This window comes from Urocitellus parryii, chromosome 9 (assembly GCF_045843805.1).
Source record: "Urocitellus parryii isolate mUroPar1 chromosome 9, mUroPar1.hap1, whole genome shotgun sequence".
Classification (NCBI taxonomy): domain Eukaryota; kingdom Metazoa; phylum Chordata; class Mammalia; order Rodentia; family Sciuridae; genus Urocitellus; species Urocitellus parryii.
This window is the reverse complement of record NC_135539.1, coordinates 11,174,322-11,193,744: the sequence shown is the minus strand read 5'-3', so window position 1 is coordinate 11,193,744 and position 19,423 is coordinate 11,174,322. Positions and strand designations below refer to the sequence as shown.

The following is a 19,423-nucleotide window of genomic DNA, read 5'->3' as shown; positions in this document are numbered from 1 at the left end:
GTAACATTTTGTTATCTTGGGTTATCCAATTAATGCAACAAGCACGTAAATTAAATATGAATACAGCTTGGGAGTTGTATTTATATTTAATTTACTCCATTATAATTATAAACACTGCTTTCCCTATCCATCCATTCCCACCCTTGGCTCACCCCACTAAAGCAAGTAGGAGGGAGAAGTTTGAATGTGTGCTAATGAGGGGGGCTCAGAAGTGAGGTGATCCTTTTGCCTTTCTCAGTGTGAGCATCTTGTCATTGCCTGTGATTCTAACGTTTATAGATTCAAGTGTTTATATACAGTGGCTTTTAAATGTCATCTTTTTTCTGTTCTTAACTGCAAAATTTGTTCAAATTCTATAGGAAAATTTAGCTGTGTTAAAGAGATAGTATGTTGCTATCCAGTGCTGAGAGTAGAGCAAACTTTGGACCTTTGGTCCTATAAAAGAAGTCAAAATTTGTGGGAGTGTGAATCCTTGTTTTCAAGAAGCACTGGGTTCAATCCTCAGCACCACATAAAAATGGGGTGGTTGTGTCCACCAAAAACTGAAAAAATAAATATTAAAAAATTCTCTCTCTGTCCCCCTCTCCCTCTCTCTCTCCCTCTCCCTCCCTCTCTCTCTCCCTCCCTCCCTCTCTCTCTCCCTCTCTCTCTCTCTCTCTCTCTCTCTCTCCCCCTCTCTTTTCTTCCCTCCCTCCTTCCCTCCCTCCCTCCCCCCCCCTCTCTTAAAAAAAAAAAAAAGAAGAAGAAGAAGAAGCTCTTGATCTAAGCTGGTATGTGATGGCACATGCCTGTAATCCCAGCAGCTCAGGAGTCTGAGACAGGAGGATTGCAAGTTTGAAGCCAACCTGGGCAACTCAGCAAGACCTTGTCTCAAATATAAAATTAAGGACTAGGGATGTAGCTCAGTTGGTAGAGTGCTTGCCTCATATGCACAAGGCCCTGGGTTCAATCCTCAGCACCACACAAAAAAATAATGATAATAAATTAAATTAAAAGGGCTGGGGCTATATAGCTCAGTGGTGGAGCACTTGCCTAGCATGCACAGGCCCTGGGTTCAGTTCCCAGCACTGAGAGAGAAAAAGAGAAAAAGAAAAGTCCTCGGGGTCTACTTGGGGAATGTATCTGTGCTGGAAAGAACATCCCTAAAACAATTCACAGTAAAGGGATATAAGGAATCATGAGAATAAATGGCAGTTGCATATCAGAATGCCCTAATTTCAAGGGTTCTGTTCCATTGTTACTATAATCATTTTTGTCAGGAAAAGAGGTTTCACATTTGATTTAAAGAAAAACTTCATCAGTATCATTAGAGGGGATGTTAAAGAGTGAGTGCTTCTACCCACAGGGGGTTTCTTGGAAGTGCAGTACTGGATTGTGATTGAATAGGTAGCTAGAGGAAGATAAAAGGCCCAGGGATGTTCAGCTGAGGCAAGTGTTAGAAGCATGAGGTATGGAGGTCTGAACAATCAGCCAAGCAAAACTGTTCATCTTTTCATTGGGCCAGAAGGTAGGGGACACAGATTGGAGTCACAAGAGAGGAGGATAATGGAGAACATAACAGTAGACTTAGGAGTTAAGATGTGTTCTCTTGACCATTGTCTGTTCCTCCTCTTCATAATCGGAGCACTGAGATACTTTTGATTGCTTTCCAACCTGTCTCATGGTTACATTTAAGTTATGGATTTTATTAAAAATCTATTTGAAAATGATTTTTCTGATTTGTTTAAAAATCAGAATAGATGTGGCTCTGTGATTATTTTGTAAGCCCTTGTGGAGTCAGTGTGATGTAATAGAGGCTGGGAATAGGAGTCAGGACCGAGGGACTCAGGGCTCTAGCACTGTGCTGTCATTTATTAGCTCCATGACCTCTGATAAATCACTTCACCACTCTATTAATTTCTAACCTCTAAAATGTTAGGCCAGAATCAGAGATTTTTTATGTTATACATTTTTCTTCTTAATAAGAGTTTTTAGAAATGAAACTTTATTCAGAACCCTATATATAAAACAAAGCTGATTAGATTAATGGTTGTTAGAGAGCTGGAAGCTCCAACTTTTGTTGTTGTTTTCAGTTATACATGCCAATAGAATGTATTTATATCGTACGTACATACTTTCCATTCTCGTGGTTCTTGATGTGGAGTTACACTGGTCATGTATTCATATTTGAACAGAAGAAAGTTATTTCCAATTCATTCTACTGTCTTTCCCATTCCCATCCCTTCCCCCATTCCCACCTGTCCAACCTAGTGAACCTCCACTCCTCCCTCCCCCCCCCCCACCTTTTGAGAGTCAGCATCCACATATCAGAGAGAACATTCGGTCTTTGGTTTTTTTTTAAACTGGCTTATTTCACTTAACATGATAGTCTCCATTTCCATCCATTTACCAGCAAAGGCCACAATTTCATTCTTTATGCCTGAGTAATATTCCATTGTGTATATGTACCACATTTTCTTTATCCATTCCTCTATTGAAGGGCACCTAAGATTGGTTCCATTGTGAACTGAGTTGCTGTGAACATTGATGTCACTCTAGTACACTGATTTTAAGTCCCTTGAATATGTGCCAAGGAGTGGGATAACTGGGTAAAATAGTGGTTCCATTCCCAGTTTTCTAAGGACTCTCAGTACTGCTTTCCAGTCCGGCAGCAATGTATGTGTGTTTCCCCACCTTTTTCCCCATGTCCTCGCTTAACATTTATTGTTACTTGTATTTTTTTTCTTTCTCTTTGTGGTGCTAGGGATTGAGCCCAGGGCCTTGTGCATGCAAGGCAAGCACTCTACCAACTGAGCTGTATTTTTTTAAAAATATTTATTTTTTTAATTGGACACGATATCTTCATTTATTTATTTTTATGTGGTGCTGAGGATCAAACCCAGGGCCTCGAATGTGCTACGCAAGTGCTCTACCGCTGAGCCACAACCCCAGCCCTGTTACTTGTATTTTTGATAATTGCCATTCTGACTGGAGTGAGATGAAATCTCATTGTAGTTTTAATTCACATTTCTCAAATTGCTATTGATGTTAAACATTTTTCCTATATTTGTTGACCATTCATATTTCTTTTTCTGTGAAATATCTCTGTTCAGTTCCTTTGCCCATTTATTCATTGGGTTATTTGTCTTTTTAAGTTTCTTGAGTTCTTTATATATCCTGGAGGTTAATCCTCTATCTGAGGTGCAGGTGGCAGAGATTTTCTCCCATTCATGTCAGAGGTCTTCCTTTGCCTGTCCAGAGATTTTCTCTCTTCATGTTCTTGATTGTTTGCTGTGAAGAAGTTTTTTAGTTTGAAAATTGATTCTTGATTTTACTTCTTGCACTTTAAAAGTTTTGTTGAGGAATTCAGTTCTTAAGCCAACATGGTGGAGATTTGAGCCTGCTTTTTCTTTTAGTAGGTGCAGGTTCTCCGGTCTTGATCTGCTTAGAGTTGAGTTTTGTGCAGGGTGAGAAATAGGGGTCTGATTTCATTTTAGTACATGTGGATTTCCAGTTTTCCCAGCTCAATTTGTTGAAGAGGCTATCTTTTCTTCCATGTGTTTATTGGTGCTGTTGTCTAGTATGAGATAACTACATTTAAGTGGGTTTGTCTCTATTCTCTACCGTTGGTCTTCATGTCTGTTTTGGTGCCAATACAGTGCTATTTTTGTTATTCTAGTTCTGTGGTGTAATTTAAGGTCTAGTATTGTGATGCCTCCTGTAGAAGCCCCAACTTTTTATCCAACCCATTCTCCCCAAGATCCCCCCTAAAGTCCCTTCCAGAATTTGACATTTTCTGATTCTTATATTGGTAAACTTATTAGAATTTCTTGAACAAATATGAAGAGGTAATATAAAACTAAATGGAGCACACACTTTACTGCACACCTGTGCTGTAGAAGATATTACCAGGTACAATAAGCAATGTGAATAGAAACAGAAATCTAGATCCTCCTTCAAGCAGACACTTGGTGAGAAAGGAAAAGAGAGTTTCTGCAATTTTTTATAGCACAATTCACATTACATAGTGATCCAAGGCACTAGGCTGTGGAGATTGAGAAGAAAGGAAAAAGAGAGAACTTGATTCACCCTCTGGATACCATCACTGCTGCAGCTTCCTCCAGAAACATGCTCTGTTAAGGAAGCTCTTGCAGACTAGACTTATGGGTGTATTAGTTTCCTACGGCTGCTTTAAGAACTTATCACAAACTGCGGTTTAAAACAACTGAAATGAAGCCAGGCATGGTGGTGCTTGTCTGTTTCCCAGCTACCCTGAAGGCAGAAGCAGGAAAATTACTTGAGTATAGGAGTTTGAGGTCAGCCTGGGGTAACATAGCAAGAACACATCTCAAAAGAGAAAGAAGAGTTTGCAATTCTTGTCCCTGGGCTGTGATCACGACTGGGCAGGCTGCACGCAGAGGGAGAGGTCTTCCTTTGCCTGTCCAGCTTATGACATTTGCTGGTATTCCTCAGCTCATGGCCATATCATTCCAATTTTCAAAGCCAACATCTTCAGATTTCTAATGTCTTCATATGACCCTGTTTGTGAATAGTCTCCCTCTGCCTGCTCCTTTAGAGGGATACGTGTGACTGTATTTATTTAGATCCTTATTCATAACATCTACAAAGACTGCTGTATAAAATAACATTACAGGTCCCAGGTGTTAGGCTCTTAGGGAAGTCAGGGGAGGTAAGCATTTTCAGCCTATTACAGCAATAAAACAAGTAGCACACCATACATACTTCTTATGGACTTAGTGAAAAACTGGAATAACCTTGGAGTCCATTAATTTGGAACTAGTTAAATCAACCATGGTACATCCAGAGCATGGAATCGGGTATAACCACTAAGAATAATGAAGTGAGCATACTGACATGGAACCATATAAGTATTATTGGAAGTTTACATGTACAGTATAATAGATTTACAAATTTTATAAGAAAGCCAGAAGAAAGTGGACTTGCATTTGATTTTTCTGGGTGAATTATGACAGAACTGATAGAGGAGTGTTAATCTCTAATTTTCTTGGTTTGTTTCCCAGATAGCAGACCCTACATTAGCTGAAATGGGGAGGAACTTGAAGGAGGCCATGAAGATGCTGGAGGAGAGTCAGAGGTGAGTGTGTGCAGGACAGAGGCCACCCTGCTTGGCATGTCCAACCTGTTTTCTGGTGGCTTTGGTTTCCTTATGTTAAAAACACCTCTTAACTCCAGAATCCCACACATAGCTTCTGCTGACTTTAAAATTGATATTTGTCTTGGGTTGAAGTTGCTTTGTAATTAAAGGACTTTTCGGGGGAGGGCATAATTTTCAGTTTTGTCTTTTAAGAGTTTTAGGGTGATGATACATTGATTTGAGTCTCTAAATACTTCTTACTGTAGATTCAGGTCAGAGAGGGCATCACTACAAGGAAATGGGTTCTGAAATGTTTTGTTGCTGGTGGTGGTGGGAGGGTCATGTTCTTTTCCTGAAACTCAAACTGTACTCCAAACTGGGACCTAGAAAGATGTGATAATTGTGTTTCAAATCCTACATCATTTATGAAGAGATTCTGGTTAAATGGCCATTCTGCATGTTCAAATGTTAAAAATTTGGTATGATAAAACATTTTTTTCTTTCCTTTAAAGTAGAAGAGTAGAAGATGAAAATGGGAAGAAGCTCATGTCAGAGGATATTCCAGGGCCACTCCAGGGAAGGTAGGTGGAAATAAAGTTTAGTACTTTTAGATAGGGTGTAAATGTTTCTTACCCAAATTTTCCATTGTTTAATTACAGTTTGACAATTTTAGTTTGTGTCTAGGTTTTTTCTTTTCCCTTCATGGTGCTGGGGATTGAACTCCAGGCCTTGTGCATACTAGCTAAGTGCTCTACCATTGGGCTAAATCATTAGTCCTACAATTTTAGTGAGCCCAAAGGGGGGGGGGGGAAATGTCCTGCAGTACTGGAGATTGAGCCCAGGGGTGCTCTATCACCGGGCTACATCTCCAGCCCTTTTAAAATTTTACTTACTTATTTGTTTGATTTTTTTTGGTGTCAATTGAACCCAGGGCACTTAACCACTGAGCCATATCTCCAGCCCTTTTCTGTATTTTATTTGAAGATAGGATCTCACCGATAGGGTCTTAAGGCTGAGTTGCTTAAGACTAAGTTACTGAGGCTGGCTTTGAACTTGTGGTCATCTTGCCTCAGCCTCCTAAGCTGCTGGGATTACAGGTGTATGCCATTGTGCCCAGCTTAGAATTTAAAGGGATTTATATGCAGTATAACATTAAAAAACTGAAATGCCATTGGATGGTTAGATATAATGCTGAGCTTACCAGCTTCTTTCAGATCTTAATACAACCTCATGACTCAGAGCCATTCATGAATTTGTAATTATAACTGAAGTATCATACTTAGTTCATTCTTAAAAACTAAAATAGAAATGATCTATTCAGTGGACTGAATTTTATTTTTAGAGATATTTTAATTTGCTAAGATTTGTCATTCTTATAATATCCTAAATGAAAGGAAAAGGTCAACTTTAATCAGTGATTAGCAGAGTGATTTAGTTCTTCACAACTGAAGTAACTCTATCAAGTCTTTGTGGCTTGAACTAGTGGCGGAAAAAAAAATCAGAAAAATAAGTAGCTGACTTCAGTTTTCAAAAGGTACTAGTTAGTCTAGAATTAAAAGTCCCAGCCCAACTTCCCTGAGACAAATTTATTTTTTTTTTATAACCAGGAAACTCCAGGTAGGTCAACAGTACAACTCCCTTAAATTGTTCCTTAACCTGAATGTAAATTGTACAAGATTGCAAAAGAAAAGCATAGAGGAAGGCTCACAGTGTGCCAGTAAATGTCATATCTAACATACCCGGATGCTAATATTTTAAAATAGGCACTCCTACCGTAGCTTAGATTGTGCAGATTTTTAAAATCTCTAGGCATGAAGAGCTTTCTACAACTCAGGAAGGAGAATAGGAAGCAAATCCAGTGAGTCTCTTTGTTCCAGGCCTAAAGGGAATAAAAAGGTTTAAGTTTTGTCTGTTCTCCTGATTCCACAGAAGTTTCCTTAGAGGAGATACTCCCAAGGACATCTGTAATTCTCAGAATGACAGCACATTAACACCATGAGTCAGGAGTATTCACACTTGGTAACAATGACATCATCTTTGAGACAAGCAAGATGGCAGACATAGTGTCATGTGCTTTACCAGCACTGTCGACTGTGTCCTCACTATTCTGTAATGAAAGGGCTTGTCCAGTGGGGATAGGTTACTCAAGGTCACAAGGCTAACCTCCGTGGGCCTCAAGTTTCCTTCCCCATCAGAGGACTAGAGGGTGAGCACCCTGGGGAGGGTGGAGTTTTAAGCATTGTTTTGATAGTGCTGCTTTTTTGAAAGAGAAAAATTTTATCAGTCATATTCTAATTAATAGAAATAGTACTTTTATGTCTGTGCATCACACATTGCCTTGAAATTGCTTATGACTTTAGCTGTTTGTATTGTTTCCACCCCTCATGTAATGAACAGTTGCTGTCATTGCTTAGATGGCAGTAAATCTATTCTCACTCGAAGCAGATCTCAAGTTTCCCAACTTGGGGAAGAGGTGGTGGTAAATGATGTGTGCATTACATATTTAAGGCTGCCAATCCAAGTGGACTAGCCTGCTACTTGAAAGAAAACTAAGTAATCCAATGGTCTTTGTGGCTTGGTAATCCAAGGGTCTTTTTGTTAGTGTGTTCTTGCTGCTTTTGGGACCTCCTAGCATCTTAGAAGGACTTTTGGCTCTTCTAACATGTTCATTAACTATTCTATCTCTACTCCAGGATTCAAATGAACCAGTCAGTATTGCCAGAGCAAGACTGATCAAATTCTTAAAAATCAAACTCATATTTAAATAAAGAGTTAATCACAAGTAAGGTAATAATTGGAAATCAGTTTATAACCTGAGGTTTATTTTTTAGAAAGTATGAACTGCATATCAAAGCATATTATTTCTCTTATAGCTTCCCAATAAGAAAAAAAATGATCAAAGCTGGTGTGAATGAGAGAAAGACTTGGTGTGTGTGTGTGTGTGTGTGTGTGCGCGCGCGCGCTCTTCCCACCAGCCCATCAGTTCTTTTTATTCTGCAGTGGACAAGATATGGTGAGCATCCTCCAGTTAGTTCAGAATCTGATGCACGGAGATGAAGATGAGGAGCCCCAGAGTACCCGGTAATGGAGAATGATTGGGAGCTTCCCTTTGAAAGTCTGTGTGTTCTTGATTTCTGTAGTGATCACAGTCTGACAAGTGGCTCAAATAAGAAATTATTTTTCATTGAGTTACATGTAATATTCAAATAATGTTCATTTTCTCTTTTAAAATAAAAAACTTTTGGGTAATATATTTTGTAAAAAGGAGGCATTTAATAAAATTAGATACTGTAGTTTTTATGGTTTGGGGTCTTACAAAAGGGACCAGTAGGACTGAAGAATAAATGCTGTGTGCTTTTATCCCTCTTCTTCCTAAGAGTTACTGCAGCTGAAAATATTGGTCTACATTGTCTGGATATTGCCCATTTGTTTTATTTATTCATCTATTTAGCTTCACTTTGTCTTTCACTTCTTAAATTTTTTTGTAATAAGTAATACATTCTCCTTGTTCAAAAATCAGAAGGTAAAAATGAGTGTGCCAAGACAGTTTTCCTTCATATTTCTGCCTCCCTACCTGTTGTCTTCCCTAGAGAGAGACAATTACTGGTTTCTTACGTCTTCTTCCATAGCTATGTTATAGAGTGGCCCTGCCCACCCTTTCTGGTATATAAAGACCATGTACTTGTTCTGTACCTTGCTCTTTTCTGCTTTGTCTTCTAGTGTCGTAATTAAGGAGGTTTCTTTTTGTTAAGAGCTCTTTAGTTTGGATGAAGTGTTTTCTTTAACTAGTCTCCTCCTCATGTTTTACTGGAACAAATGTTGCAGCCAGTAACTTTGGATATTTGTCATTAGTTCTAGAGGCTAAAGTGTTTGGAGGGGTCTGAGAAATGGGACTGCTAGGTCAGATGTGCTTTAGGAACTATAATAGGTAGTGCCAAAGTTTTTTTTTCTTAGAGTTGAGCCAGTTCATTGTCCTACCTGCAATGTATGAGAATACTTCTTTTCTCACACCTCTGCCTACAAGGATATTGTCACATTTAAGGATCTTTTGTTAAGTGATGTTTTTGACAAGAGAAATCTGATGTGAGATATTTCAGCATAATTTAAATTTACTTTTTTTTTAAGGAACCAGGTTAAATATCTTTATGTTTTAACACATATTTTATTTCCCTTTGTCCACGATCCTATTTGGTTCTTTATCTTTTTCTTATGTTTACAGTTAACAGGGTTTTTTTAATATTTTAATTTAGTTGTAGTTGGACACAATACCTTTATTTTATTTTTATGTGGTGCTGAGATCGAACCCATGGCCTCACTTGTGCTAAACAAGCATTCTACCGCTGAGCCACGACCCCAGTTCCTACAGTTAACAATTATAATTGTGCATGCGAGGCAAGCACTATACCAACTGAGCTATGTCCCCAGCCCTAGTTGTTCTTTTTCTTTTTAGTTGGACTCAATACCTTTTTTTTTTTAATATTTATTTTTTAGGTGTAGATGGACACAACACAATGCCTTTATTTTTATGTGGTGCTGAGGATCGAACCCGGGTCCCACGTGTGCGAGGCAAGCGATCTACCGCTGAGCCACAATCCCAGCCCCGGACACAATACCTTTATTTTGTTTAAGTTTGTTTATGTGGTGCTGGGGATCAAACCCAGTGCCTCACACATGCCAGGCAAGTGCTCTACCACTGAGCCACAACCACAACCCCCTAGTTTATTCTTTATAAGGGAAATTAACCCATCTATTTTAGTTACATGTAAAACAAAACAAACCTAGTTCCCCTTGGATCTACTGTACTATTTTCAATAGCTGTTTAATGCAAGAAATTGTTCTTTAACAATTCTTTTTAAAATGTTTTCCATTCATTTTATCTTAGTACTATCCTCTGTAGTTCTTCTTTTCCCCGATTTTGGGGAATGGAATCCAGGGCCTTGTGCTTAATAGACAAAAACTCTATTATTGAGCTACATCCCTAGCCCCTCCTGTAGTTCTTAAGGTTGATATTTAATTTTTAAAATACTATAAAAGTAAATTACTCAAAAACAGTTTGTACCTGCTCAATAAAAAGAGGGATATTTATTTCTTAGAACTCATTTTTAAAATATTTTTCCCTCCAAACTTGCAATACCATACATGCATTGACTTTTCTGAACTTCTGCCTTCTAGGACATTATGTGGATTTCAAGTCTAACAGATTTCTCTAAATTCTAATTTTGGGGGCTGGGGATGTAGCTCAAGCGGTAGCGTGCTCGCCTGGCATGCGTGCGGCCCGGGTTCGATCCTCAGCACCACATACAAACAAAAAAAAAATGTTGTGTCCGCCAATAACTAAAAAATAAATAAATATTTTTTTAAAATAAATAAATAAATTCTAATTTTGTTTTTGTGCTTTGACTCTAATACTTGTTTAATCTAATTTTATTAACAGAATCCAGAATATAGGAGAACAAGGTCACATGGCTTTGTTGGGGCATAGTCTGGGAGCTTTTATTTCAACTCTAGACAAAGAGAAGCTGAGAAAACTTACAACTAGGATACTTTCAGATACTACCTTGTGGCTATGCAGAATTTTCAGGTAAAGACATTATTAAGAGTTTTTAGTTTCTGTAAAGTTATTTCTGAGTCATATGTGAGTGAGCTTTCTTCTGGAGCTCTACCCTGGGCCTCTCTTGGAAAGGTTGCTTCCTCTCTCCATGCCTCAGCTTCATTGTCTGCTAAGTGTAGATAACATTAATAGCTGTCATGGAATTATTGTGAGGATGAGCTAATGGATTAATATATGTAAAGAACTGAGAACATAAGCACATAAATGTTTGATAGTGTCAACAATTATTTATTTCTAGTTATTTATTTTCCTAGTTTGTACCTAGAGATAGAAGAACAATGATCTGGATGAAATATTTTTATTCACATTTTTCTTCCTTCTCTAGAATATTGAAAATGAAAAGCCCCAAGCAGATTATAATAAAAGAAAAAGTTAGCCTAACCAACATTTTTGGCAGTTTTATTTATTCTGGATGTTTTAGGGCTAAATCTGTGCTAACAACCAGCTGGCCGCCTTGTAGAATAAGCCAGAACCATGTTTTTCAGGGTGTGTGTGTGTGTGTGTGTGTGTATGTATATATCCTCACAGGTGGAAGGCAAGTGCTCTACCACTGAGCTACAGCCCCAGCCCCTCTTTAGGCTTTTTCTATGTGGGAGACTCCAAATTTCTATTTGTTTTCCATAGTTTCTCCTCTCTCTGGACTTACGTACAGATGAAGGGTTGTTACTGCTCTCCTATATATGCTTCAGTTACAGTGAGTTGTCAACTGTCTAAGATTATAGTGTTTCACATTCTTATCCTCTCTGCCTGACCTAGATGACATTATCTGACTTCAGAAAATAATTGCTTCCATGATTATAAGATTAACATATAGTCAGAATTAATCAGAAAGAGAAGTACATTAATATATGGGTGTCTCTTAATAGGTATGAAAATGGTTGTGCTTATTTCCATGAAGAGGAAAGAGAAGGACTTGCAAAGATCTGTAGGCTTGCCATTCATTCCCGATATGAAGACTTTGTGGTGGATGGATTCAACGTGTTGTATAACAAAAAACCTGTTGTCTATCTCAGTGCTGCTGCTAGACCTGGCCTGGGCCAGTACCTTTGTAATCAGGTAATGTGGTATAAGGCAGCTGTTTTGAAGAAACAGTGCCATGATTGTCATGAAGCTTTAAAAAAAAAAAAAAAAAAGGTTTCATTCGCTGTATTGCCCAGGCTGGCCCCCGACTTCTAGGCTCAAGCGATCCTCTTGCCTTTGCCTCCTAAAACTTGGGACTACCCAATGTGTACGGCCACACACAGTTTGTCCTGAAGCTTTTAAATTGTGAAGGCTCATTTCATTAGATGCTGTGTTCAAGTTGAAAGAAAGATGATCTTACGTGTTTGTTTCCTAATAATGAAAAAACAAAGCATATATTATTGAATTTAGAAATTATGTGTGATGGATACATTTATATATTTTTAATTGCTCAATCAACTGTAGTCAAAAGTTTTACCTTATTTCTTCCCATACTCTAATCAAATGGTACACATATGTATTTGCTTTTTTCATTTACTGTTCTAATAGAAGTATGTCATACATGTTTAATGTCTTGGCAGTTCTTCAAGTGAATGTACAGAAATTTAATTGACTATTTCTCCTTTGGACAATAAGAACATTTCCATTCTCTTTTTATGACCGCTTTCAGGTAGCACTCTTTTTGTAGATATTTATATATCTTTTGCACATATTTATATATAAAGCTTTGTCTAAGGGGCTGGGGTGTGGCTCAGCAGTAGAGCACTCGCCTAGCACGTGCGAGGCGCTGGGTTTGATCCTCAGCACCACATAAAAATAAATAAAATAAAGGTATTGTGTCCAACTACAACTAAAAAATAAATATTTTTTAAAAAAAGCTTTGTCTCGGGGCTGGGATTGTGGCTCAGCTGTAGAGCTCTCGACTAGCACATGCAAGGCCCTAGGTTGGATCCTCAGCACCACATAAAAATAAATAAAAGATATTGTGTCCAACTAAAAAAATATATATTAAAAAAAAGCTCTGTCTAACTTTAGTGTTATATTCCTCTCATAGGTTTTCAGAATCAATCTAGAATTACTCAAAGAGCATTACTATTTTTAAAGCCCAATCAGAAGGACTACCTTGAGATCAAAAGATTGTAAACCCTCTTAGCCAAGAATGTTTAATGAAAAACCCAGAGGGTTGGAGAGTTGATGAGGGAAGGGGCCCTGAGAGATGTGTAGAGGCAACTCAGGGACTAGAGCTGATTCTGAACTGTGATGGCTGATGGCAAAAAATTATGTCCTCTTCTTTAGGGTGTTTCTATCTTCCTCTAGACAAATGAGACAAATCACTTGAGAACCTACTACAAGCCAGGTTCTTGTGGATTAGTAACAATCCACTCTCCAAAAGTATGAGATTTATGAGAGTGTTCTATTAAGAGACACAAGCAAGTGGCAGAAGAGTGTATATGAAATGGCCATGCTCATGCTTTTAAAAACATGCACATGCTCATATAGGTAGTTTTATACCTAGAAAAATAGGTATGTCTAAATACAGACACACATCCCCCAGAAAATGTCTGGAAAGTTATATGCTAAAAACAGTGGTGGATTGGTGGCTTATGGGGGAGTTTTTTCACTTGTACTCTTTTGATGTTTTGTTTTACTTGGGCATCACTTTTGTAATTATTTTTTTCTTTTGGTACCAGGTATTGAAGCCAGGGGTTCTTTGCCACTAAGCTACATCCCCAGCCCTTTTTATTTTTTGAGATATTGAGACAGGTCTCACTAACTTGCGTTAGGGCCTTGCTAAACTGCTGAGGCTGGCCTTGAGCTTGTGATCCTCCTGCCTCAGCCTCCTGAGTTACTGGGATCACAGGAGTGTGCCAACCCATCTGGTTCACTTTTTAAATTCTTTTAAAAATCCATTAAGGAGGAAAATGTGAATAAAGTACTCATTAAATTTTTTATCTTTAATGAAGCCAAGTCTTAATTACACAGAATAATATGCTGCAACTATTTACAGTTCCTAAAACTATAAACACTTGAGGATTTGGAAACTAAAAATTGAGTATAAAATTAATTTGATTAGGGCTGTAGCTCAGTGGTACAGTGCTTGCCTACCACTGGGTTCAATCCTTAGCACTGCATAAAGATAAATAAATAGAATAAAGGTATTGTGTCCATCTACAACTAAAAATATTTTTTTAAAAACTGATGAGATTGTCTCCATATTTTTTTAATATTTATTTTTTAGGTATAGATGGACACAACACAATGCCTTTATTTTTATGTGGTGCTGAGGATGGCTTCTGGGTCCCGCCCATGCTAGGCAAGCGGTCTCCCCCAGGCCCACCCCCCTTCTGTCTCCATTCTTAACACTGACTTCACTTAAGAAATGTAGGTTTGGCCAGGAGCAGTGGTACATGCCTGTAATCCCAGCAATTCAGGAGGCTGAAGCAGGAGGATTACAAATTCAAAGTCTGCCTTAGCAACTTAGTGAGACCCTAAGCAACTTAGGGAGAAGACCCTGTCTCAAAATAAAAAGGGCTTGGGATGTGGCTCAGCTGTTAAGTGTCAATCCTTGGTAGAAAGAAACAGAGAGAAGGAAAAGAAATTTGGGGAGAAGGAAGGACGGAAAGAAATAAAGATCTGTTGATCTGGGGCTGGGGATGTGGCTCAAGCGGTAGCGCGCTCGCCTGGCATGCGTGCGGCCCGGGTTCGATCCTCAGCACCACATACCAACAAAGATGTTGTGTCTGCCGAGAACTAAAAAAAAAAAAAAAAAAAAAAAAAAATTCTAAAAAAAAAAAAAAAGATCTGTTGATCCATATTTATTACTGTATAAGTGTGGGTGGACCCACAAATAAGATATTGTTCTTTGAATGCCTTTAGCTGATGTTATTTACCAGTAATGCTTGGAGAAAGAATCCTAAATTACCATTCAGAATGCCCACTATTTCTTTTGTTTGGAAAAGTGTTTGTTTTTTGATATATGGTAGAATGTACTAAGACAGTTATTCATTTAGAAAATTTTACATTATATCCTTTTAAACAACATCTGGCAATTCACTGTTTTGTTTGGTTGGGGGTTTGGCTTGACTTTCCAAGTAGATACTTTAATATCTACTTACATATTAAGAGTTCCTAAGGGGAAAGATTTTTCTAAAGAAAAATCAACCTTCCATCTTTCACAATCATAAATGAATAGTGACAGAGAACTTTGTTCTAAAGTCATACATCTCTTCTTGTAGCTTGGCCTGCCCTTCCCCTGCTTGTGCCGTGTGCCCTGTAACACTATGTTTGGTTCCCAGCATCAGATGGTAAGTTCTGGTTTTGGTTTATTAAATAATATGGAGTTAAGTTTTGTCTTTCTTTCACCTGAAGTTGTTTGCTGACCCGCAGATAATTATTAGCTTATTTGTCTATTGTTTTGATATTTCTATAATACGTGCTTCTGTTTATATGTGCATGAAGTTTGGCCGGTATATAGGTCAGGAGCATCTAGCTCTTAAGGAATCTTACAATCATTAATCACTATATCACCTGTTGCTGCTGCCCTATTTTTTCCCCTATTTGGGGGGGATATTGGGCATTAAACCCAGGGCCTGTGCGTGCTAAGCATGAACTCTACTCAGCCCTATCACTTTAAATTGAAATACAACAACCAAAATAAGTACCAGAAATTCCTTCTGATACTCATTCTTTTAATGAATTACCACTGTTGCCTGGATTTATGAATAGGCAGATTTTGAAAATGAGGTTCTTTATTGTAATCTTGGGGTTGATTTCTGCTTATTTTTAGACATGCAAATGATAAACTTCTCTGTACTGAAGCCAGAGGAAAAATGACAGATTCCTTTTTTTAAGATAGTTTCATTTTTTAAATTTTATATTAATTTTAGTATTAGTATAGACATTTTGTTGATTCTTTGGGGAGGGTTGAGAGAACATTTTCCTGAAGTGTTTAAAACTAGAAAAATATTCTGCATATGTACAGTTTTTACCTTTTATCTCATTTAGCTGATTTTTCTATTAGTCTTCAAGAAAAATTTTGGTTTTCATATCTGATTAAGGAAAATAGAAATGTCAAGAGTAAATAGATTTGAGTGATGAACTTTGAGAGTCATCTGCTGCTTTTGGAAGTCATAATTTTTCACTATATAGTTTTTATGCTCATTGTATCCTGTTTCATGGTTTGTTATTTGGTCCCAGGATGTTGCGTTCCTGGAAAAAATGATTAAAGACGACATAGAACGAGGAAGACTGCCCCTGCTGCTTGTTGCAAATGCTGGTAGGTATCATAAACCTGCATCTTCAATTATGAATATGCAAGAGGGACCTTAAATGCTTTCCTGAAAAGTCTTAAGAAATGTTTAATATACATTATATTACATAATTGTAATGTAATATGTTAATAATACATTACATAATATAGATCCATTACATAATACAATCTGTATCCACATGACAGTGAGAACTATAATATTAATGTTAGCTCTTAGATTTTCAGTTGTTGGGGTTGTGGTTCAGTGGCAGAGGGCATGTGTGAGGCACTGGGTTCGAGCCTCAGCACCTCATAAAAATAAATTTAAAAATGGTATTGTGTCCATTAACAACTAAAAAAATTAAAAATAAATTTTTTTTTTAATTTTCAGTTGTCGGTCTGTTTTGGGAATGTGTGCGTTTCACACGCATGTGCACACCCATGCTTTTTTCATTTAGGTTGTCAACACTTCTTCATTTCCTTCATGTGCTTCCTTTCTCTAAATTAAGTTTTTAAACATCACACTTGAATATCCATCTCAGAGGGTAACAGGTCAACTACCATTTTCTGCTTCACTTATTGTATTGAATTCAACATTGTGCCTCAAGTCCTAGATAGTGAAGTAAGGCAAGAAAAATATTTTTAAAAATATGGATTAGAAGGGAAGAAGTAAAACGGTCTTTATTTGTAGATGGCATGATTATATTGATAGAAAGTCCAAAGGAAACTAAATTAAAGCTACTGGAACTAATTAGTGAACCTAGCAAAGTTTTTTGATTTCTGCCTCCTAGCAGTACACAACTAGAAAGTGAAATTTAAAAAGTCATTTGTAATAGCATCAGAAAACATGAAAACTTTATGGATAAATTTAACTAAGCATATACAGAGCACCAAAAAATACAGAATATTGCTGAAAGAAATTCAAGAGACCTAAATAAGTGAACTGATATGCCATGCACATAGATTGGAAGACTCAATATTGTTAAGTCCCTTCTTTCCAAACTAATCTGTAGATTCAGTTCAATTCCTATCAAAATCTTGGCTTCTTATTAGGTGCAGTGGCACCTAATTATAATCCCAGCAACCGGGGAGGCTGGTGTAGGGATCACAAGTTCAAGGCCAGCCTCAGCAACTAAGCAAGACCCTGCTTCAAAATAAAAATTTTAAAAAAGGACTGGGGATATAGTTCAGTGGTAAAGCATTCCTGCATTCAATCTCCAGTACTAAAAAATAATAATAAAATCTGTCCTTCTCTTTTCAGTTTCTTAGTTAGATATACATTAGCTGATTCTAAAAGTGTATATGGAAATGTAAAGGACCTGAGAATAGCCAAAATAATTTTGAAAAAGAACACAATTTGAAGATTTACCCTATCTGACTTCAAGACTTCCTGTAAAGCTACAGATAAGGGCTGGGAGTGAAGCTCAGTGGTAGAGGACACACTGAGCATGTCTGAGGTCCTTGGTTCAATTCCCATATCTATCTATCTCTCTCTCTCTCTCTCTCTCTCTCTCTCTCTCTCTCTCTCTCTCTCACACACACACACACACACACACACACACACACACACACACAGCTACAAATAAGAAATTAAGAATGTGAGATTAATTGAAGAGAATAGAGAGTTCAGAAATATACTCATGGTCACTCCATTTTTAACAAAGACCCAAGATAATTCAAAGGAGAAAGGTGTTTTCTACCAGTGGTCTTGGAAAAATTGGATTTCCATGTGGAAAAAACTGAACCTCAAACCTTCACCTCACTTTGTATGTAAAAATTAATTATAAATGGTTCATAGGTCTAAATATAAGAGCTAAGGGCTGGGGATGTGGCTCAAGCGGTAGCGCGCTCGTCCGGCATGCGTGCGGTATGGGTTTGATCCTCAGCACCACATACAAAGATGTTGTGTCCACCGAAAACTAAAAAATAAATATTAAAAAATAAATAAATAAAAATGACATAAATATACAAGCTAAGCTAACTAAAAAAAAAAAACTTCTAGAAGAAAATACAGAAAGGGTCTTGTGACCTTGGATTAGGCAAAGATTTCTTAGAACTTGGCATGATGCTTCATGCCTTTAATTCCAGCCACACAGGGGACTGAGGAAGGAGGACCAGAAATTCAGGGGTATCCTTGGGAATGTCTCAAAAAAACAATTTCATTAAGGCATAAAAAATAATAACCATGAATTATACTTTATTGAAAATTAAGAGCTTGGCTAGGGTGTAACTTGGTGGCAAAGTGCATGCTTAGCATCTACCAGGTCTTTTGTTCAATCCCAGCACCAAATAAAATTAAAAGCTTTTACTCTTCAAAAGATCCTACTAAGAAAATGAAAGCAAATTATAGATGGGAGAAATATTTATAAAATGTTTTTCAGAGAAACATATCTTGTATCCAAAATATGTAAAGAATTCCTGCAACTCAACAGTAAGAAGCCAGTACAGTTTTTACAACCAACAAAAGAGGATTGAGGATATAGCTCAGTGATAGAGAGCCTGGCATGCACTGGTCCCTGGGTTCTATCCCCTGCACTGCGGAGAGGGGAGCAGGGAGGAAACCACCTAAGATTAAAAGATCTGAATAGACACTTACCAAAGAAAATACTTGCACTTGAAAAGATGGTTAACATTATTACACTAGAAAAGTGCAATTTTTAAATCATAGGGCTGAGGGTGTAGCTGTGTGGTTTTATGCTTGCCTAGGATGTGTGAGGCCCTGGGTTCTATCCTTAGCACCACAAAAAATACCCCAAGATGAGATATTACTATTTCTGATAGAGTGGAGGGAATTTAAAAATACAGTGGCAAATGCTTGTGAGCAGAGTAACTAGAGCTCTCATATGTTGCCGGTAGGGGTTCAAAATGTTGTAGCCATCTGGAAAAGAGTATGGCAGTGCCTCAAGAGCAAAACATAACATTACCACGTAAACCATCAGTCTCACTTCCATGTACTTTTAGAGAAATAAAGAAATACCTCCACACAGACTTGTGTGCAGATATTCATAAACAAAACAACCTAGATATCCTAACAAAGCAGAGCAACTTCAAAAGTATGCTAAGTATAAAAAGCCAGACACAAAAAGGTACACAGTGTATGATTCCACTGATATGAAATTCTAGAAAAGACAAAATTACAGTGACAGAATCAGATCAGGGTTGTCTGGGGTCAGTGAGGAGTTAGGGAGAAGAGCAAGTGAAGTGGGAAACGGTGTTTCAGAGGTGATGGAAATGTTCTGTATCTTGATCACGTTGGTTACGCACTATAGATACATTGGCCAAAATTCATTGAATGTTGGGCTGGAGTCGTCACTCAGTGGTAGTGTGCTTGCCTGGTATGTGGGAGGCCCTGTGTTCAATCCTCAGCACCACATATAAATAAATAAAAGATCCACTGACAACTGAAAAATATAAAACCTTGAAAAAAAACACTCATTGAACGTGTCAGACATGTGGCACATGCCTATGCCAGTGACTCAGGGAGCTAAGGCAGGAGGATCACAAGTTT

The 19,423-nt window shown here is 37.7% G+C and overlaps 1 protein-coding gene across 6 annotated transcripts in view; it reads left to right on the top strand.

The window, feature by feature from the left end:
- Positions 1–19,423, top strand: part of Pdxdc1 (pyridoxal dependent decarboxylase domain containing 1) — a 54,663-nt gene that overhangs the window by 12,005 nt on the left and 23,235 nt on the right. For 3 of the 6 annotated variants that reach the window (XM_026409245.2, XM_026409247.2, XM_026409250.2), the window contains exons 2-8: positions 5,022–5,095; positions 5,608–5,676; positions 8,096–8,176; positions 10,530–10,676; positions 11,573–11,762; positions 14,903–14,971; positions 15,864–15,942. In XM_026409245.2, coding sequence (XP_026265030.2) covers positions 5,022–5,095; positions 5,608–5,676; positions 8,096–8,176; positions 10,530–10,676; positions 11,573–11,762; positions 14,903–14,971; positions 15,864–15,942 — 709 coding nt within the window. The remainder of the gene's footprint in view (positions 1–5,021; positions 5,096–5,607; positions 5,677–8,095; positions 8,177–10,529; positions 10,677–11,572; positions 11,763–14,902; positions 14,972–15,863; positions 15,943–19,423) is intronic. The other 3 variants (XM_077802981.1, XM_026409249.2, XM_026409246.2) reach the window with 3 other exon arrangements.